Source organism: Geotrypetes seraphini, chromosome 15 (assembly GCF_902459505.1).
Source record: "Geotrypetes seraphini chromosome 15, aGeoSer1.1, whole genome shotgun sequence".
NCBI lineage: Eukaryota > Metazoa > Chordata > Amphibia > Gymnophiona > Dermophiidae > Geotrypetes > Geotrypetes seraphini.
This window is the reverse complement of record NC_047098.1, coordinates 65912020-65928832: the sequence shown is the minus strand read 5'-3', so window position 1 is coordinate 65928832 and position 16813 is coordinate 65912020. Positions and strand designations below refer to the sequence as shown.

The 16813-nt window shown below is 44.7% G+C and overlaps 2 protein-coding genes across 8 annotated transcripts in view; one reads left to right on the top strand and one right to left on the bottom strand.

Moving 5' to 3' along the window:
- ABHD11 (abhydrolase domain containing 11) overlaps positions 1-6085 on the bottom strand; it is a 112775-nt gene extending 106690 nt beyond the window's left edge. The window contains exons 1-2 of one of the 3 annotated variants that reach the window (XM_033922166.1): positions 5875-6085; positions 4957-4997 (exon numbers count right to left, since the gene is read on the bottom strand). In XM_033922166.1, coding sequence (XP_033778057.1) covers positions 4957-4997; positions 5875-5942 — 109 coding nt within the window. In that variant the 5' untranslated portion in view covers positions 5943-6085. Of the gene's footprint in view, positions 1-4956; positions 4998-5241; positions 5362-5874 lie in introns of those variants that run through there. The other 2 variants (XM_033922169.1, XM_033922168.1) reach the window with 2 other exon arrangements.
- Positions 6086-6828: 743 nt separating this feature from the next.
- Positions 6829-16813, top strand: part of RNF43 (ring finger protein 43) — a 126037-nt gene continuing 116052 nt past the window's right edge. For all 5 annotated transcript variants that reach the window (XR_004537116.1, XM_033922164.1, XM_033922163.1 and 2 more), the window contains exon 1: positions 6829-7103. Coding sequence is in view for 4 of the 5 variants with exons in the window: in XM_033922164.1 (XP_033778055.1) it covers positions 6861-7103 (243 nt within the window). In the remaining variant the exon portion in view is untranslated. The remainder of the gene's footprint in view (positions 7104-16813) is intronic.

The window sequence follows — 16813 nt, the reverse complement described above, 5'->3', positions numbered from 1 at the left end:
AGGCTTTTGGATTTGGCCATGAGCAGGTCATTGAAGACTTTAGCAAGGGTGGTTTCCGTAGAATGGAGAGGGTGAAAGCCTGATTGAAGGGGGTCGAGAATAGCTCGAGATGAAAGAAAATCAAAATAATGGCACTGGACGGCACATTAAGTAGCTTGGATAGGAAGGGGAGAAGGGAGATGGGGCAATAATTGGAGGGGCAGGTAGGTTCCAGCGATGTTTTTTTGGGGAGTGGCGTAACTACTCTGCTGTGTAACTACTCTACTGAGTACAGTCACAGTAGAGAGCTATAGGTTGAAGATATGGCAGATAGCAGGAATGACAGTAGGAGAGATGGTGATCAGTAGACGGGTGGGGATGGGATCAGAAGAAAGTTGTGTGTGTGGAGAAGGAGAGAAGATGTACAGATTCCTCCTCCATGATTTCTAAGAAGGAACAAAAGGTGGCAGGGGTTGGCAGTGGAGCAAATGGGAGGAGGGAGAGGCAGTGGGGATTCAGCCGAGAACACAAGGTTAATCTTGTGAATCTTGTTGTAGAAGTATTCAGCCAAGTTCTGGGGAGAAAGCAAAGGAGGAATTGGAAGTCAGGGCACTTTGAGTAGAGCACTGAGTGTGGTAAAGAGATCCAAGAAAATCAGTCAAGTGGGCCTAGAAGTCTTGTTTTGCAAGCAAAAGGGCAGATTGAAAGAGATCAGCAGAAATTTGAACAAAGTCAGGGACGTTGCACAGTTTGTGTACATAAACGTAAAATAAACACATTTTAAAATTCCCACAAATGGGGTCTAGTGTGATTCTGACTGCAGAGGAGAAAAAAGAAACACTGCTTGCCTACTCCTCCTGCTGACCAGAATACAATGCATAGGAGGTGTAGAAGTGGGGCCCAGGCAAACATATATTTGTAGGCATCAATCCTGGATTTCTGACAAACCTATCCCTAGTCTATTTTGGGACTTGAAGTGTTGAATTCAATTGAAAGAATCAGAGTCTACACTAAGGGCTCCATTTCTTAGTTTTCAGTTAGTCCTTGGTGGATTTACTGGTATGTTTTGGGTCATTGTCATATTGCAGGGTCCAGTTCTACTTCAGCTATAATTTTCTTACAGATGGGTCTCACATGTTCCTCAAGCACCCTCTGATACACTGTAGAGTTCATGGTGGATTTAATAATGATGATCTGGCCAGGTCATTCTGCAGCAAAGCATCTCCAAACCATGACCCCTCCACCTCCATGCTTCACAGTTGGTATGAAGTTCTTTTCCTGGAATGCTGTATTTGGTGTACGCCAAACATGTCCTCTTTTCTGGTGTCCAAATAATTCAATTTTAGATGCATCTGTCCATAGAACACTATTCCAGAAGTCCTGGTGTTTGTCTGCATTCTATCTAGCAAACTTCAGTCTGGCCTTGATGTTTCTCTCACAGAGCAAAGGTTTCCACCTTGCACACCTCCCATGCAAGTTAAATTTGTGCAGACTCTTCCTGATTGTAGAGGCATGCACTTTCACATCAACAGCAGCAAGAGCCTGCTGTAGGTCCCTTGATGATATTTTAGGGTTTTTGGAGACTTCTTTTAGCATCTTGCGGTCTGCTCTGGGGAAAACTTGCTTGAACGGCCAGACCTGGGTATGTTGGCAGTTGTTTGGAAAGTCCTCCACTTGTACACTTTTTTTCAGGACCATGGAATGGCTAATGTTAAATTCTTTTGAGATTTTTTAAAATCCCTTACCAGACTTATAAGCTGCTACAATCTTCTTTCTGAAGGCCTCAGACAGTTCTTTTGATCTTACCATGGTGTTCACTTTCACCACAGCAGTCATGAGCACACCAAACTAAATGTCTGAGGTTTAAGTAGGGCAAACCTCCTTCAAAATGCTGCGTAACAATGTTCTATTCATGTACACCTGATGTGATACACCTGTGTATGATTTGAGCCACTATTCCTCAGTTAGAATACACATTTTTATGGATATCTTTTGGTCATGAGTAAATCAAGGAAAGGTTTTGTTGTTTACCTGCAATTACATCACTTTCTTTTCCAGAGATTGATTGATTTATTTCTAAAATTTATAGACAGCCTATTCCTAAGCGGTTAACAGTAAAAACATTCACAATAGTTCCAGACAAAATACATTAAAAACACATCTTCAATTACAGCACAATCATATTAGCAGTATCCCTCAAAAACTGGGGAAGCAATGTATTAGCAAACAATGCTACATTAAATCATCTCAATCACAGTTCAAAATATCCAGACTAACTGGCAGAGCAAAATCAGAATAAAAAAAAAAAAGATTTGACATCAATATGTGAAGATTTCTTAAGAAAGAACTGAATATTTAAATACTTGAAAGGTATTAATATAGGACCAAATGTTTTCCAGATAAAGGAAATTGGTAAAACTAGAGGACATAAATTGAGGTTGAGGGGTGGTAAGCTTAAGAATAATGCTTTGAAATTATTTTTCATGGAGAGGGTGGTGGATGCCTGGAATGCCCTCCTGAGGGAGGTGGTGGAGAGGAAAACTACTACTACTATTATTATTATTATTTCTATAGCGCTACTAGACGTATGAAGTGCTGTACAGAGTCACAAAGAAGAAAAAAGTCCCTGTTCAAAAGAGTTTACAATCCAAACAGCTAAACAGGAAGGGGAATAGTTAATCAGCTGGCTAGGTTGGAGGGCAGTGGGAAGTAGGATTATGGATTGAAGGCTATATCAAAAAGGTGGGGTTTCAGTCTGATTTTAAACAAGGGAAGGGGCTTGGCGGACAAACTTGGGTAATTTATTCCAGGCACAGGGGGCAGCTAGATGAAAGGAACAAAGTCTGGAACTGGCAGTGGAGAAGGGTACAGCTAGGAGCGGCTTATCTTAGTTCTCTAGGAGGTGTATAAGGAGAGAGAAAAGAGGAGAGATATTGAGGGGCAGCAGAATGAACACACTTGTAGGTCAGCAATAGGAGCTTGAACTGTATGCGATGGCGGATAGGATGACATTTGGCTGACATTGCTGCCTGGATGTCCTGCCGTTATCTAAAACTAAATATGTCCAAGACTGAGCTGCTCCTCTTTCCTCCTAAACCCTCAGCTCTACCTCCTCCTTTCTCCATCTCAATAAATAATACTGTCATTGTTCCAGTCTCCTATGTTTGCAACCTTGGAGTCGTCTTTGATTCTGACTTCTCATATTCTACACACATGCAACAAGCTGCTAAGACCTGTCACTTCTATCTCTTCAATATCACCAAAATTCACCCCTTCCTCACTGAGCACATTACCTTGTCCATGCTCTCATAACCTCCCGGTTAGATTACTGCAATCTACTTCTAACTGGTCTCTCGCAGTGTTGAAGCACAGGATGAACAAAGAGGATCACTAATTAGAATATGAATGAGCAAACTTTCACAGTCTGAATCCAGCAAAGGAGATGGCTTGGATAGGCTGGAGTGAGCTTCAAGGGCAACTCCAGTAGTTGGAACCTAAGGACAGTTTTGAGTAGAGTTCTAAGGTCTGTGGCCCAAAAATAACAAAGAAAAACGACATTTAATTTAATAATGAAATTGTAATGCATGTGATTACAGAGCAGACTGGATGGACCATTGAGTTCTTTATCTGCTGTCATTTACTATGTTACCTGCAAGGAAGGGAGCAGCAAATTGTGCATCAAAACTGTTAGAATCCCAAAATTGGACTTCGAGAAACTGTGTGGGGAGCACATAGGGAAAGGCAGCGTTGTTCAACAATCCCCGAGGAAGATCTATGTCAGACTGAAACGCCATTATACGAGTTTGCAAATATCAGCATTGATAGTGGTTTTGACCCACCTAAGATAAGTGTTGCCTTTCATTGGGTTTTTGGCTTGTTTTGCCTTTACTTTGAAGATATTGAGCCTTTTAAGGCAGAGCTTGCAACAGTTTCTAATTTTTGTATTAAGCTTTGGCAACATTGTTGCTGTATATGTAAGATCAGCATTTAGATTTTAGATAGTACTTGTGAATAATTGATTTAAGGGTGGGAATAAAGGGTTAAGCATAAAAAAGAGCCCAAGAGCTAATCTCGGTGGGCAACTATAACAATGGGCTGGATGGCCCAAGGTAGTCGCCCATGGTGAGACAGCTTACAGGTGCTCTGGCGGAGGTAGTTAAGGAGGGGCTTGGTTTCCCGCCAGGTGGCTGGGAAGGGATTGGATGTGAGGGGAGAAGCAGGGCATGATGGGTGGGGGTCATACAGGACTCATGCCTCTGAGGAACTGTGTGCTTCCCTGTCCCTTGGAGGCAACTCTCCCTCCCACCCTCTCCTTTGTCTATAGGGTTCATGAGGGAGCTATGGGGGTTCCAGGAGGTCGCAGCGGTGGTAATCTCGAGCTACAAGGTTTTGGCTCATCGTAAGATGGTAGTGAGCTCAGTTGAGTGGTGATGCAGCAGGTCAGGTGACCCTGAAAGGGGGCATGGAGGTCCATGCCTATTTACCCCAGGCTCATCAGGGGATGAGCAGTTAAGGGGAAGTGAGCTCAGGTGAGCGAATAGGCTTTAAGGCAGGTGACAGGGAATAGGGGCATGGAGGTCCATGCCACCCCCTAGGCTCTTGCTGATGTATCAGGGAATACAATTTTGATTTTGTCAAATTATAATGTTTTGTAGCTCTGGAGGTGAAGCAATTGTTAATTGCTTGTTTATTTGTTGCCCCAATAAACAAAGTTGCAGCCTGGTTATACCATCAATAAAGTGTCTGTGGTTTATTTATTGTTGATATTATTGCAGGATTATATGAGATTCGATAAGCAAGTAAAGAAAGGGGCTTGGTGATTATGGGGGGTTGCGGGGGTGGAAGATAGGGTTGAGGGGGCTACAACTTGGCCATTCCAGATCCATATGTTAATGATTATGATTCGTAACTCAGGATGATATACAGATCATGAGAGGTCCTATAATCTGATATCCTAGTATGGTATGATATGCTCACCTTCCATTTTGAATGATGTTTCTGATGGGAACACCATGCACCTGAAATATAAGGAGTGTATTTAATAGTTTTCAGCAATTATAATTTTTTTAATCTTGTTCTAAAATTAGCTCTGAACATCTAGCTATCCATTTTTTCTCCACATAATCTGTTACTCGGGTAAGATGTGTTTTAAGGCCTGAATGGGAGCTCACAAGTCCCAACATAGCAAGGAAAGGTTCAAGTAAAAGTAGGTGGGCCCGGTGAGCCTTTTGACACGATTCCTCTGCGCTCGGGGTATTCTACCTTGGCAGCCGTTGTTGGTCCCAGTTGAATTTCCCGCCTGCAGGGCCGAGCCGGGGCCCTGGTCGCGTGCGAACGAGCGCGAGGCCCGCGCTGGCCCCGGGTCACTTGAGGTGGCGGCGGCGCGCGCGCGAGGCGCAGAAGAGGCCGCGCGCCGGCAGAGGGCGCCCGAGAGACGCGGCTCCCTCCTCCTCCTCCTCCTCCCCCTCCCCTGGGCGGCAGCAGCAGGTAACGAGGGCGGCGGGACGGAGCTCTCACGCCCCGCCAACCAACTTCCGCGCCGGCCCGCGCACACGTCGCCGCCCGCGCGCTCTCCTCAGGTGGGCGCTCTCTCTCTCCTCCCCCCCCCACCCCACATACTTTTCTTTACCACGGGCTGCCGCGCGCACTTCTCGGTCTTTGCTCCGGTGGGGGCCCTCGCTTTTCCTCCCCCAGGTGGTCCCTCTCATCTCTTGCAGACACTCCTGTCACGGTCCCTTTTTTCTTTTCCCTCGGGTTGGGAGAGACCAGCTTTCAGCCACCCAGTTTCTGCTGTCATGTAGGCAAACAGCAGCCCTTGCCTGTCCCTTTTGTGGAGGGCGAGGCTGCATTTGCTCCCTGGCACAGGGGCAGCGGCTGAGGGTCATATTTTAGTACCGTGGTTGGGTCTTGCTCTTCCTGTGGAGACAGAAGTGTTTATGTAGAGGCTGCTGTGGTTTTTGCATCTGCTCATTATTTTTCTTCTTCTTCTTTGTAGTACTTCAGTGGCACTTTTCCAGTCCTGCATCACTTTGCTGAAGAGGAAGAAGTGAGTCCTGGATCTTAGGTTGCTTTATAATGTTCTCTCTCTCTCCCTCTCTTTCAGCGATTTCCCAGTTTCCTCCCAACTTCCTGGAGCAGGTGACAACCCCTGGTAGGACTTGGATGGATTTGGGCAACTATTCGTCGGAAGATTCCCGCGTTTGTGGCCTCTAACTCCCAAACATATGGCAATGACAGCAAAAATGTGCTCCTCCGACTCCTAGCCCTTAAATCTGCAGCATTGGAGAGAGAGCCCTCCTCCCTGCCGCCACCCTCCCCCTCCCAGGAGGGCCCTGCAGCCTTGGATAGAAAGAATTTAGCTGTAAACAGCAGACTGCAAGCGAGTTAATCCTGCCAAGCACCTAACTGAGAGAGCGAGAGAGTCCTGTGAGCAAAGGAGACTGCGGGCGCAGGCTCTACGCCCCACACTCTTCCTGCTTCTGTTGGAGAGGGGTCAATGAAAAGATGATTTGGGGGAGAAAACTTTGAAAGTGTTCATTGTCATGATTCCTGACGGACTGAGTCTTGTCTTGCCAGGGAGAAGAGCAGTTGCCGAAATAGCTGCCACTTAATGTGGGAAAACATGGGTGAACCCGAGGCCGGAGAAGGCTGATGGCTTGGAGTCTTTTCCACTTGGACAGCAAAGATGCAGCATCTGCTAGGCTGAGCTGAAAGCAACTTGAAGGTAGAAAGACTGCTGCTACTGTGTTTTACTACCTGAACCCAGGAACTGTGCATGGTGGGGGCCCTTGGAAGGCCGGGTTCCTGGCCTCTCACTTGTGCAAGTGGAACAGATTCCTTAGCATGACGGGGTGCCAGTGCCCACTGCCGCAGCGGGCAGTATGAGCCGCTCGCTGCTGCTCACTCTCTGGCCCTGGTTGCTGATGGCGACGCTGCAGGCAGGACTCGGGCACACGGGCTTGGTGCTGGCAGCGGCAGTGGAGACGGAGAGGGCGGCCGCGCAGAAGGCAATCATCAGAGTCATCCCACTGAAAATGGACCCCACGGGGAAGTCTAATCTGACGCTGGAGGGGGTATTTGCCCGGGTGGCTGAGGTGATGCCAGCGGAGGGGAAACTGCTACAGGTAAGAGGAGCCAATGACACAAAACTGAGTCTGACAGGCAGTCGTATAAGAGGCCTACAGATAATGGGGCCTCCCCACTGAAATTACTACTACTACTTATCACTTATAGCACTGAAAGGCGTATGCAGAGCTGTACATTTTGATATTTATAGATGGTCCCTGCTCGGAAGAGCTTACATAGACTTAGATAGACAAGACATGACAAATAGGGTTGGGGATGCAGAGCACAAGGTGAGAGGAGTTGAAAGCACTCTCATACAGGTGGGCTTTTAAGTGGGCCCTGAACACTGCCAGAGACGGAGCCCGCTGTAGGGATTTAGGCAGCTTGTTTCAAGCATATGGTGCTTCTAAAGGTCTCCTGAGCCATAGGAGCCAGCTTTGTGGGGTTTAGCACTCCCAGTCATTTTGAAATGTTATGCTTCATGGCCCTGACTATCTGTATTGCTCCACAAGGGGCTCGGGCACTGCCTCCCTCTCTTAAAATTCCCTTTCCCCTTTGTTTTTTTTTTTGGGGGGGGGGATTCTGTCCATTGGCACCGCTTCCACCATGTCCCATGGGAGTGTGCTGCTCTGTAGATGGATAAATCTGTAATGTTGCACCAAACTTGGTCCTAGTGTGCACACGTCGGGCTAAATTCTGTTCAGACACTAGGACGCTGCACGGTCCGCAACTGCGATATCTACAGTGCAGTTCAGATTTGAGCATTGGAGAGAACTTTTTCTGACTGTGTCCTTTAAAAGCAAGTGCATTTTCAGTAGCTGGATTCTCTGCACATACACAGTTCTGTTCAAACTGATTACAGTTTAAGAAAGTTTGAAGGCCTTGTTATTTTTGCAGGCTTTTCCCAGTATTTGATCATATGATGATCTTTCATAGGTAGTCCAGTAAGTTTACCGCAGATTCCTTGAGATCGGGGATTTTATAATGAAGCAATTGATTTTCAGTGTTGTTTAGCTTATGTTGAGTGTTTTGTGTATGCTTTATTTTGTAAGCAGTTTTGTATTTTAACAGGACTATAAATTTTTTTGAAAGAATGAATAAATAAATAAATATGATAGTATTCTATAACAATTACACACCTAAATTGTTATTTATCAGCCAGCATTTAGCCACGGCCTCTTATGCCATGTCAGTGGCTTGTGTAAATGTTGCTGTTGCATGTGTAACTGGTAAAGATTTTAGAAACTTAGGACGCCTTCTACAAAGCCACAGTAGTGGTGATTAGCCAGGTTTCAAGTTTATTTTTATTTGATATACCGCTTATATAGCCTAAGTAGTTTCTGTATAATTAATAATTTAAAAAAATACCCCATATACTGTAAAAACTTAATATGGGGAACATACATTGTATTTTGAAACAACTACGAAGGACATAGAAAAAACAAGAAAAAAAAAAGCAAGGGGAATGGAGTAAACATAAATGGAGTGTGGTAGGCTATGGAACGGGAAAAGATAGAAATAAAGAAAAAAGAGGGAGGGAGAGCGAACAAGCAAATGCACCGAATTCCTATGGGTTTTGGTTCATTTAATGCAGGAGGATCACTACTGTGGTTTTGTAAAAGGGGCCCTTAGGGGCTGAGTCTATAAACAGGTGTCCCACATGTAGGTGTCGTACTGCTGTCTCACAGCCAATTAGGATGCACATTAAAAAAAAAAAAATGCAGGTGGGGAAGGTCACCTATATTATAGGCGTATGTAGCACGCCTACAGACATACATAGAGATGCTTACAGACGCCCAAGGTGTGGCATGGGCATGGTCTCCACCAGAAGTGGCCTTGGGTGTCCATAAGCGTCCCTACATGTCTCCGTAGGCTGGCCTACATTTAAGGCGTTTGTTAGTAAAAGTAGATACGATTCTCTACAGCAGTGATTCCCAACCCTGTCCTGGAGGACCACTAGCCAGTCAGGTTTTCAGGATAGCCCTAATGAATATGCATGGAGCAGATTTGCATGCCTGTCACCTCCATTATATGCAAATCTCTCTCATGCATATTCATTAGGGTTATCCCAAAAACCTGACTGGCTAGTGGTCTTCCAGGACAGGGTTGGGAACCACTGCTCTACAGGACACTGATATGTGATTGACACGTGATCAGCGAATGCTTCTTAGGTGGCTGTCAAGATCGGTGTCCTTTAGACAATCAGACCCTTAGTGCGTAAATGTTTAGCCTGCCTCGACCTCCTCCCACTGCGCCCCCCTCCGGCAGTTACACATTATAGAATTTGAGGGTGTTTGTAGAATAGAAATTAAATACAGTTATGCACGCAACTGCACATTAGTATCAATTAGCACCAATTATCTCCAACGATCATTAATTTTTGTTAGTCAATTTGCGCCTAATTTGCCAATTAATTTATGCATGTAACTACCACCTTTCTATAATCTAAATCAGGGGTGCTCAAAAGATCGATCGCGATAACCAGTAGATCGCGAAGGCAATGCAAGTCGTTCACGGAGCCCATCCCAGGCTCCATGATAGACTCGCATTGCCTTCGCATTCTACCTGCATCCCGATGCCGTAAATAGGATGCAGAAGCTCTGGGCCGATCAGCCTTCCTCTTCCCAACGTAAATTCTGACGTCGGAGAGGAAGTTCCCGGGCCAGCCAATCGCTGTCTGGCTGGTCCAGAACTTCCTCTCCAACATCAAAATTGACTTCGGGGAGAGGAATGCTGGTCGGCCCAACGCTTCTGCGTTGGGAAGCAGGGAGAATTTTGTGCAATGGTGGCTTTGGGGCCTGTTTCCCAATAGTGGCAGCAGTTGCATGGGGGTGGGCAGGGAGACAGAAAGAAAGAAAGGAAACAGAAAGAAAGGGGGAACAGGGAGACAGAAAGAAAGGGGGGGGCAGGGAGAAAGGAAGAAAAAGTTGGGGGAGGGAATGAGGTCTGGAGGAGAGGAAGCATACAGGAGGCTGAAAGAAGGGAAGAAATATTGGATGCACAGTCAAAAGAAGAAAGTGCAACCAGAGACTCATGAAATTACCAGACAACAAAAGTAGGAAAAATGATTTTGAGAATTTATATCTGCTGTCTATATTTTGCACTAAGGCCCCCTTTTAGTAAACTGCAATAGTGGTTTTTAGCGCAGAGAGCCTATGAGCGTTGAGAGCAGCACGGGGCATTCAGCACAGCTCCCTGCGCTAAAAACTGTTATCGCGGTTTAGTAAAAAGGGAAGGGGAATATTTGTCTATTTTTGTATAGTTGTTACTGAGGTGACATTGCATAGAGTCATCTGCCTTGACCTCTTTCAAAAAAAACCTAGAATATAAATGATAATTAACATTTTCTCTGTGTACAGTGTGCTTTGTGTTTTTTAAAATAGCTCGCAAGCCCAAAAAGTGTGGGCACCCTTGATCTAAATGATCAACTGAGACACGCTCAATCTACATGTTATTGAGACAGACATGGGGGAAGCCACTGCTTGCCCTGGGATCAGTAGCATGGAATGTTGCTACTATTTGGGATTCCGGAATTTTTTGGTACTCTTTAGGATTCTGGAATCTCGCTATTCTTTGGGATTCTGCATGGAATGTTGCTACTGTGTGGGTTTCTGCCAGGTACTTGTGACCTGGATTGGCCAGTATGGAAACCGGATACTGGGCTAGATGGACCATTGGGCTGACCCAGTATTATTATTATGTTATGTTCTTAATTTTGCAAGATGATTATAGATTTAGGGGGTTGGTGTTCCTTTCAGACCTTTTCGGAGACCTGTAGAGAGTCAGCGGCGATGAGATCAGAGGGCAAGTCTTTGCAAACCTGTTCCAGGGAACCCAATGCCAGTCAAGTTTTTACGGTATCGCAGATGAATATGCATGAGAGAAATTTGCATATTCAGCATCTCCAGTGTATACATACAAATTAATGCCATGCGTATTTATCCCGAATGAAAAGCTGACTGGGAGTAGGTTCCTCAGAAGAGGTGTGGGAAGCCCTGTGGGAGGTGAGAGGGGGTTAAGCTATTGTAGATTACTCTGAATACTGTGAGGGCTATGGGGGGAGAGGATACCAAGCTTTATGGGACGGGAATGATGGTGTGCTAATTGTGTGTGTGTATATTTTTGTCGATTTCCCAAGAGCGTTTTATACAATTTCCAGGAACAAAACTTAACTCATCAAGGAAGAAAAAACAACATATTCCCTGGTATGTTGTAATGTAATGATTATAATATAAAAAAATGGTAATTACAATGCCTGGGATACAGACAGCAGACCAAGAAACAAGTCACTAGATAGTCTGCAGTTTTTCTAAGTTTATTATAATCATTACAACAGTTTCATATCGATACATCAAATATACTCAATTCTGCCAGGTATGCATCTCTGTTGTTAAGGCCAAGTATGATAAAATATGGTATTCATGTTTTCCAGGCAGATGCTTCTTTTGTGCTAACAATGAGTTTCCAAATAATTTGAAATGAAGGCTCACGTTAAGTATTCAGAATGTTCATTATCCTTTCGCCTGGCACGGTCCAAAAAGGTCTTATGTTGTCACCAAAGTGTAACACGGGTGCAAACGGTGAGACAGAACCAAGGTTTCTTCCCAGGCAGGAGGAGCCCCACCACCCCAGCATGATCCACTCCGAACCCCCGTAATCGGTGGAAGGTGATGAAGAGCTATGCTGATGTGCAGCGGCTGCCGCCTTCAACCTGACTTCCAAACCACATAAGGCCTCATGCGCTTCAAACTTCAGATCAAAGGCAGTTGCATATCAAAAATGCTTCTCTCCTGCTGGTGGAAGAGGAGTGAGAAGAGGAGAACCAATGATTTACTTCTCCTTCACTGCTTCAGGGGTGACACTGTTCTCTGCATTGCGTTTAAAGCTCAACTGACGTCCACAGTGCTCTGTGAGTAATAAAATATATCTAGGATGGGGTTTCCTATCCACATCCTGTAAATGTAGGGCTACCATATGGCACCAGAAAAAGGAGGACAGATTGAGACATCCGGGTTTTATTTCCACAATGGAAATAAAACCCGGATGTCTCAATGTGTCCTACTTACTTCCAATGCTTTCAATGGCATTAAAACCCGGCTGTCTCGATCCATCCTTCTTCTTCTGGAGTCGTATGGTAACTAAGACGGTTACAAATCATTCAAAACACCGCAATAAAAGTCATCACCAAATCCAGAAAATTTGATCACATTACACCCCTTCTAAAGCAAGCTCACCCGGGTTCTGCTCCCCCTGTCCCTCTTCCCTGCTCTAGCATGGTCATTTGCAGCCTGGTGAGGATCGCGGCCGGCTTTTGCGAACTTCACAGGCCGCTCTGCATCTCGATAGCACGTTCCCTCTGATGCGATTGCGTACGTCAGAGGAAACGTGCTACCGAGGTGCTGTGCGGCCTGTGAAGTTTGCTACAGCAGGCCGTGATCCTCACCAGGCTCCTTTGAAGGCATCGGCAGCGGTTGGTGAGTGAGGGTGGGAGGGGGGGAAGCTCCGGAGTGTTCCCTGCCGCCATGTTCTATAATAGAATTCGGCCAGGGAACAGAAAACACGGCGGCAGGGATCACAAAACCCTAAGTGTGCATGCGTGCTTAGGGTTTTATTATTATTGATAACAAGTACTGTAGCATGCAGAAAAGAGACGTTCTTTCGCATTCCCCCTCTGATGGTGTCTTGTTTTTTTTTTCTTTAAAAACTTTTTACAGCATTTTTCCCTGTTTAATCTAATGTTGATCTCTGTAGTTGTACTTTGTCCTTTGATATTGGCCAGAACATGTACAAGGTACCTGGCGCTCTCACCTCGTACTCGTTGCTTATGTAGTTCAGTTCCAAAATGCAGGCAGTGAAGTGCGATTACAAATTAGAAAAATGGAGGTGAGCCAGCATGAGAAATACAGTACATCTCTGACAGTGTTTCCCGACCGCCTTCTAGTCACACCTTTCAAATAGGGTTTTCACTATGGCCACAATAAATATGCAGGAGAGAGATCTGCGCACACTGGATCTCCACTGCCAGTTTCCAACTGAGGTTAGGAATTCCACAGAGGAGAAGGATTGGGACAACCACACTCAAAAGTGCTTTACATACAGGAACTTCAAGCATTTTCCCTGTCTGTCCTGGTGGACTCACAATCTATCTAATGTACCTGGGGCAGGGGAAGATTAAGTGACTTGCCCAGGGTCATAGGGAGCAGCATGGAATTTGAACCCACAACCTCAGGGTGCTGAGCTTGTAGCTCTAAAGTCCGTGGAGGAAGTTGCAGGCATTGAGCAGTGGCGACACCTAGTGACTGGACTTAGAGCCTATGAATGTAATCTTGTGGAAGGAGGCCAGGCGCTTGGCGCTAAAATTATTGGGACTAAAGATGGGAAAAGCTTCCCACTGATTGAGTTAAAGCTTATGCTCTAGAATCCTAGTTCTGGTTCAACTGAACTGAAAAATAAGGAGTAGTAAGAACCTCTGGGCCCTAGTATATTCCCTCCCCATCCCTATAATCAGTCCATGCACGTATCTGTTTCCCTGAGACCAAGAAGATGTGAATGAACATCCCACTTCCTTATCATTATCATCTTCAACATTCTATCTCTCAACAGACCTTAGAGGCCCACACATTACATTTTTCTGCCTTCCTCCCTGGTCATTGCTCTATACGATGATAGTTCCTTAGTCTCCACAAGCAGGACTACTTAAGGATGTCAAACAGCCACTCCAGCTGGTTGCTGTTCCTTCAGATTGGGTCCACCGAGGTATCCTTCCTCTGCAGTCATTTTTACTATGCTGTACCCGCTGCTTTCACATGCTGTTACTGTGCTCTTTGGAGTTCACACATTCATCCAGTGACTGATCTTCAGAGTCCTAAAGGAGGCTGGTTTCAACTAGTGGGCTTCATGCACTATGCTCACTTTGTCTCTTCTTCAGCTTAAAGGCCCATGGAAAACAACAATTTGTATTTAAAATTATGCTCGGTCAATCTATGCCAAGCCATCTGCAATAATTTCAGTATCTACCTCTTCCCAATCCAATGTCCCTATTTGTCTCGCAGCCCTGAGGATCTGTTCTTAAGAACATAAGAATAGCCTTACTGGGTCGGACCAATGGTCCATCAAGCCCAGTAGCCTATTCTCATGGTGGCCAATCCAGGTCACTTGTACCTGGCCAAAACCCAAGGAGTATCAATATTCCATGCTACCGATCCAGGGCAAGCAGTGGCTTCCCCTGTGTCTTTCTCAATAACAGACTTTGGACTTTTCCTCCAGGAACTTGTCCAAACCTTTCTTAAAACCAGCTACGCTATCCGCTCTTACCACAACCTCTGGCAACGCGTTCCAGAGCTTAACTATTCTCCGAGTTAAAAAATATTTCCTCCTTTTGGTTTTAAAAGTATTTCCCTGTAACTTCATCAAGTGTCCCCTAGTCTTTATAATTTTTGACGGAGTGAAAAATCATTCCACTTGTACCCGTTCTACTCTGCTCAGGATTTTGTAGACTTCAGTCATATCTCCCCTCAGCTGTCTGTTTTCCAAGCTAACCTTTTTAGTCTTTCCTCATATGAGAGGAGTTCCATCCCCTTTATCATCATGGTTGCTCTTCTTTGAACCTTTTCTAGTTCCGTTATATCTTTTTGAGATAAGGCAACCAGAATTGACAGCAAGGTGAGGTCACACCATGGAGCAATACAGAGGCATTATAACTCTTGGTCTCACCATCCCTTTTTTTAATGATTCCTAGCATCTTGTTTGCTTTTTATGGCTGCCGCCACACATTGGGCAGAAGATTTCAGCATGTTGTCTACAATGACACTGACTCCAAGATGAACCCTAGCATCTGGTAACTATGATTTGGGTTATTCTTCCCAAAATGTGCATCTGCCATTTGAACGCCCAGTCTTTCCATTTCCTAAGGTCTGCCTGCAATTTTTCACAATCTGCATGCATTTTAACAACTTTGAACAGTTTTGTGTCATCAGCAAATTTAATCACCTCACTCATCATTTCAATTTCTAGATCATTTATAGCACCGGTTCCAGTACAGATCCACTATTTACCCTCCATTGAGAAAAATGGCCATTTAACCCTACCCTCTGTTTTCTATCCGATAACCAATTCCTAATCCACAACAGAACATTGCCTCCTATCCCATGACTCTTTAATTTTCTCAGAAGCCTCCCATGAGGAACTTTATCAAAAGCTTTCTGAAAATCTGAAAACACTACATCAACTGGCTCACCTTTATCCACATGTTTATTCACACCAAAGAAGTCAAGTAAATTGGTGAGGCATGATCTCCCTTGCATGAAGCTATGCTGACTCTGTCCCATTAAATCATGTTTGTCTATGTGTTCTACAGTTTTATTTTTTATAATTGTTTCCACTATTTTGCCTGGCACTGAAGTCAGGCTTACCTGTCTGTAATTTTCCAGATCTCCCCTGGAACTCTTTTTAAGAATTGGTGTAACATTGGTCACCCTTCAATCTTCAGGTACTACAGTCGATTTTAGTGACAGTAGGTCAGCAATTTCATGTTTAAGTTCTTTCAGCACCCTGGGATGTATACCATCTGGTCCAGATGATTTATCACTTTTTCACTTGTCAATTTGGCTTAGTACATCTTCCAGATTCACAGAGATGTCTTTCAGTTCCTCTTCCTCATTACCCTTGAAAACCGTTAACAGTTCAGATAGATTTTTTTACATCTTCTTCCATAAAGACCGAAACAAAGAATTTGTTCAGTCTCTCCTCTATGGCCTTATCCTCTCTGAGCACCCCTTTTGCTCCTTGATTATTCAACAGTCTCACAGGCTTTCTGCTTCTGATGGACCGGTACCTAAAAAAAAAAAATTGTTACTATGACTTTTTGCCACTTTGGCAAGTTTCTTACACACCAATAGAGGAAATGTGCCATCAGAATTCCTGAAAAGCTACGATTACATGCGGGTGACAGAGAGCAACCTGTTTAAGCAGCCATCTATTGATGTGATATCACTTTGTCTGGTGGGGTGGTTGTGTTTTGCCCAGCAGGGAACAGCATATCTGAATTATAGATCTAAAATCAGTGAAATAACTTACGCTACTAGCTCAGTTAGAAATCAGAAACAGATGTCCTTCAATTGCTGCACATAGTCTGCAATTGGCTTCTTATCCATTATCCATTCGGGATCAAAAAGTCTTTTGAGGATGCTCCTTACACATCATGGCTGGTGTCCAGAGGCGGCTGCTAGCCTGATGTTTGCTGTTGCTCATAGAGGTCAGTTGTACACTTGGTCAGACTTACAAGGGTGCGTATTTCTTATCTTCGAAGGCAGGCAGGTCAACTCTGCTGAACTGCAGACTCAGTAAAAATTAATGAAATTTTTAAAATTGTAGTTCTTGTCTGTCCTGATGCTCTCCTTTTCCTCTTGTGTTTTATTCCCAGTTCCTTCAGAAGCACCTCCTTTCCCTTCATTTTTATTTCCTTCCTTCATTCCTGAGGATGGGACCTTACTCGTCCTCCTAAGATTTAGTTAGCCTTATAAATTCACTAGCTCAACACAATTGCTGGTTTTCTGGAAAGAAGTTCGACTTTTGGCAGGCTGATATTTTTCTGTTCTCATGCTCCTCTGACTCACCTTCACACTGTAACACTTAACATGAACATGCACTCACACGCCAGCTAAGTCTGTCATTAAACACAACCAGTCTCTCCTGTACTGTCTTGGATAGACCCCCCACCGTCACACAGCCTCCTGTCATCGCTTGTGTGTCCTCTGATGACAGGCCAGCT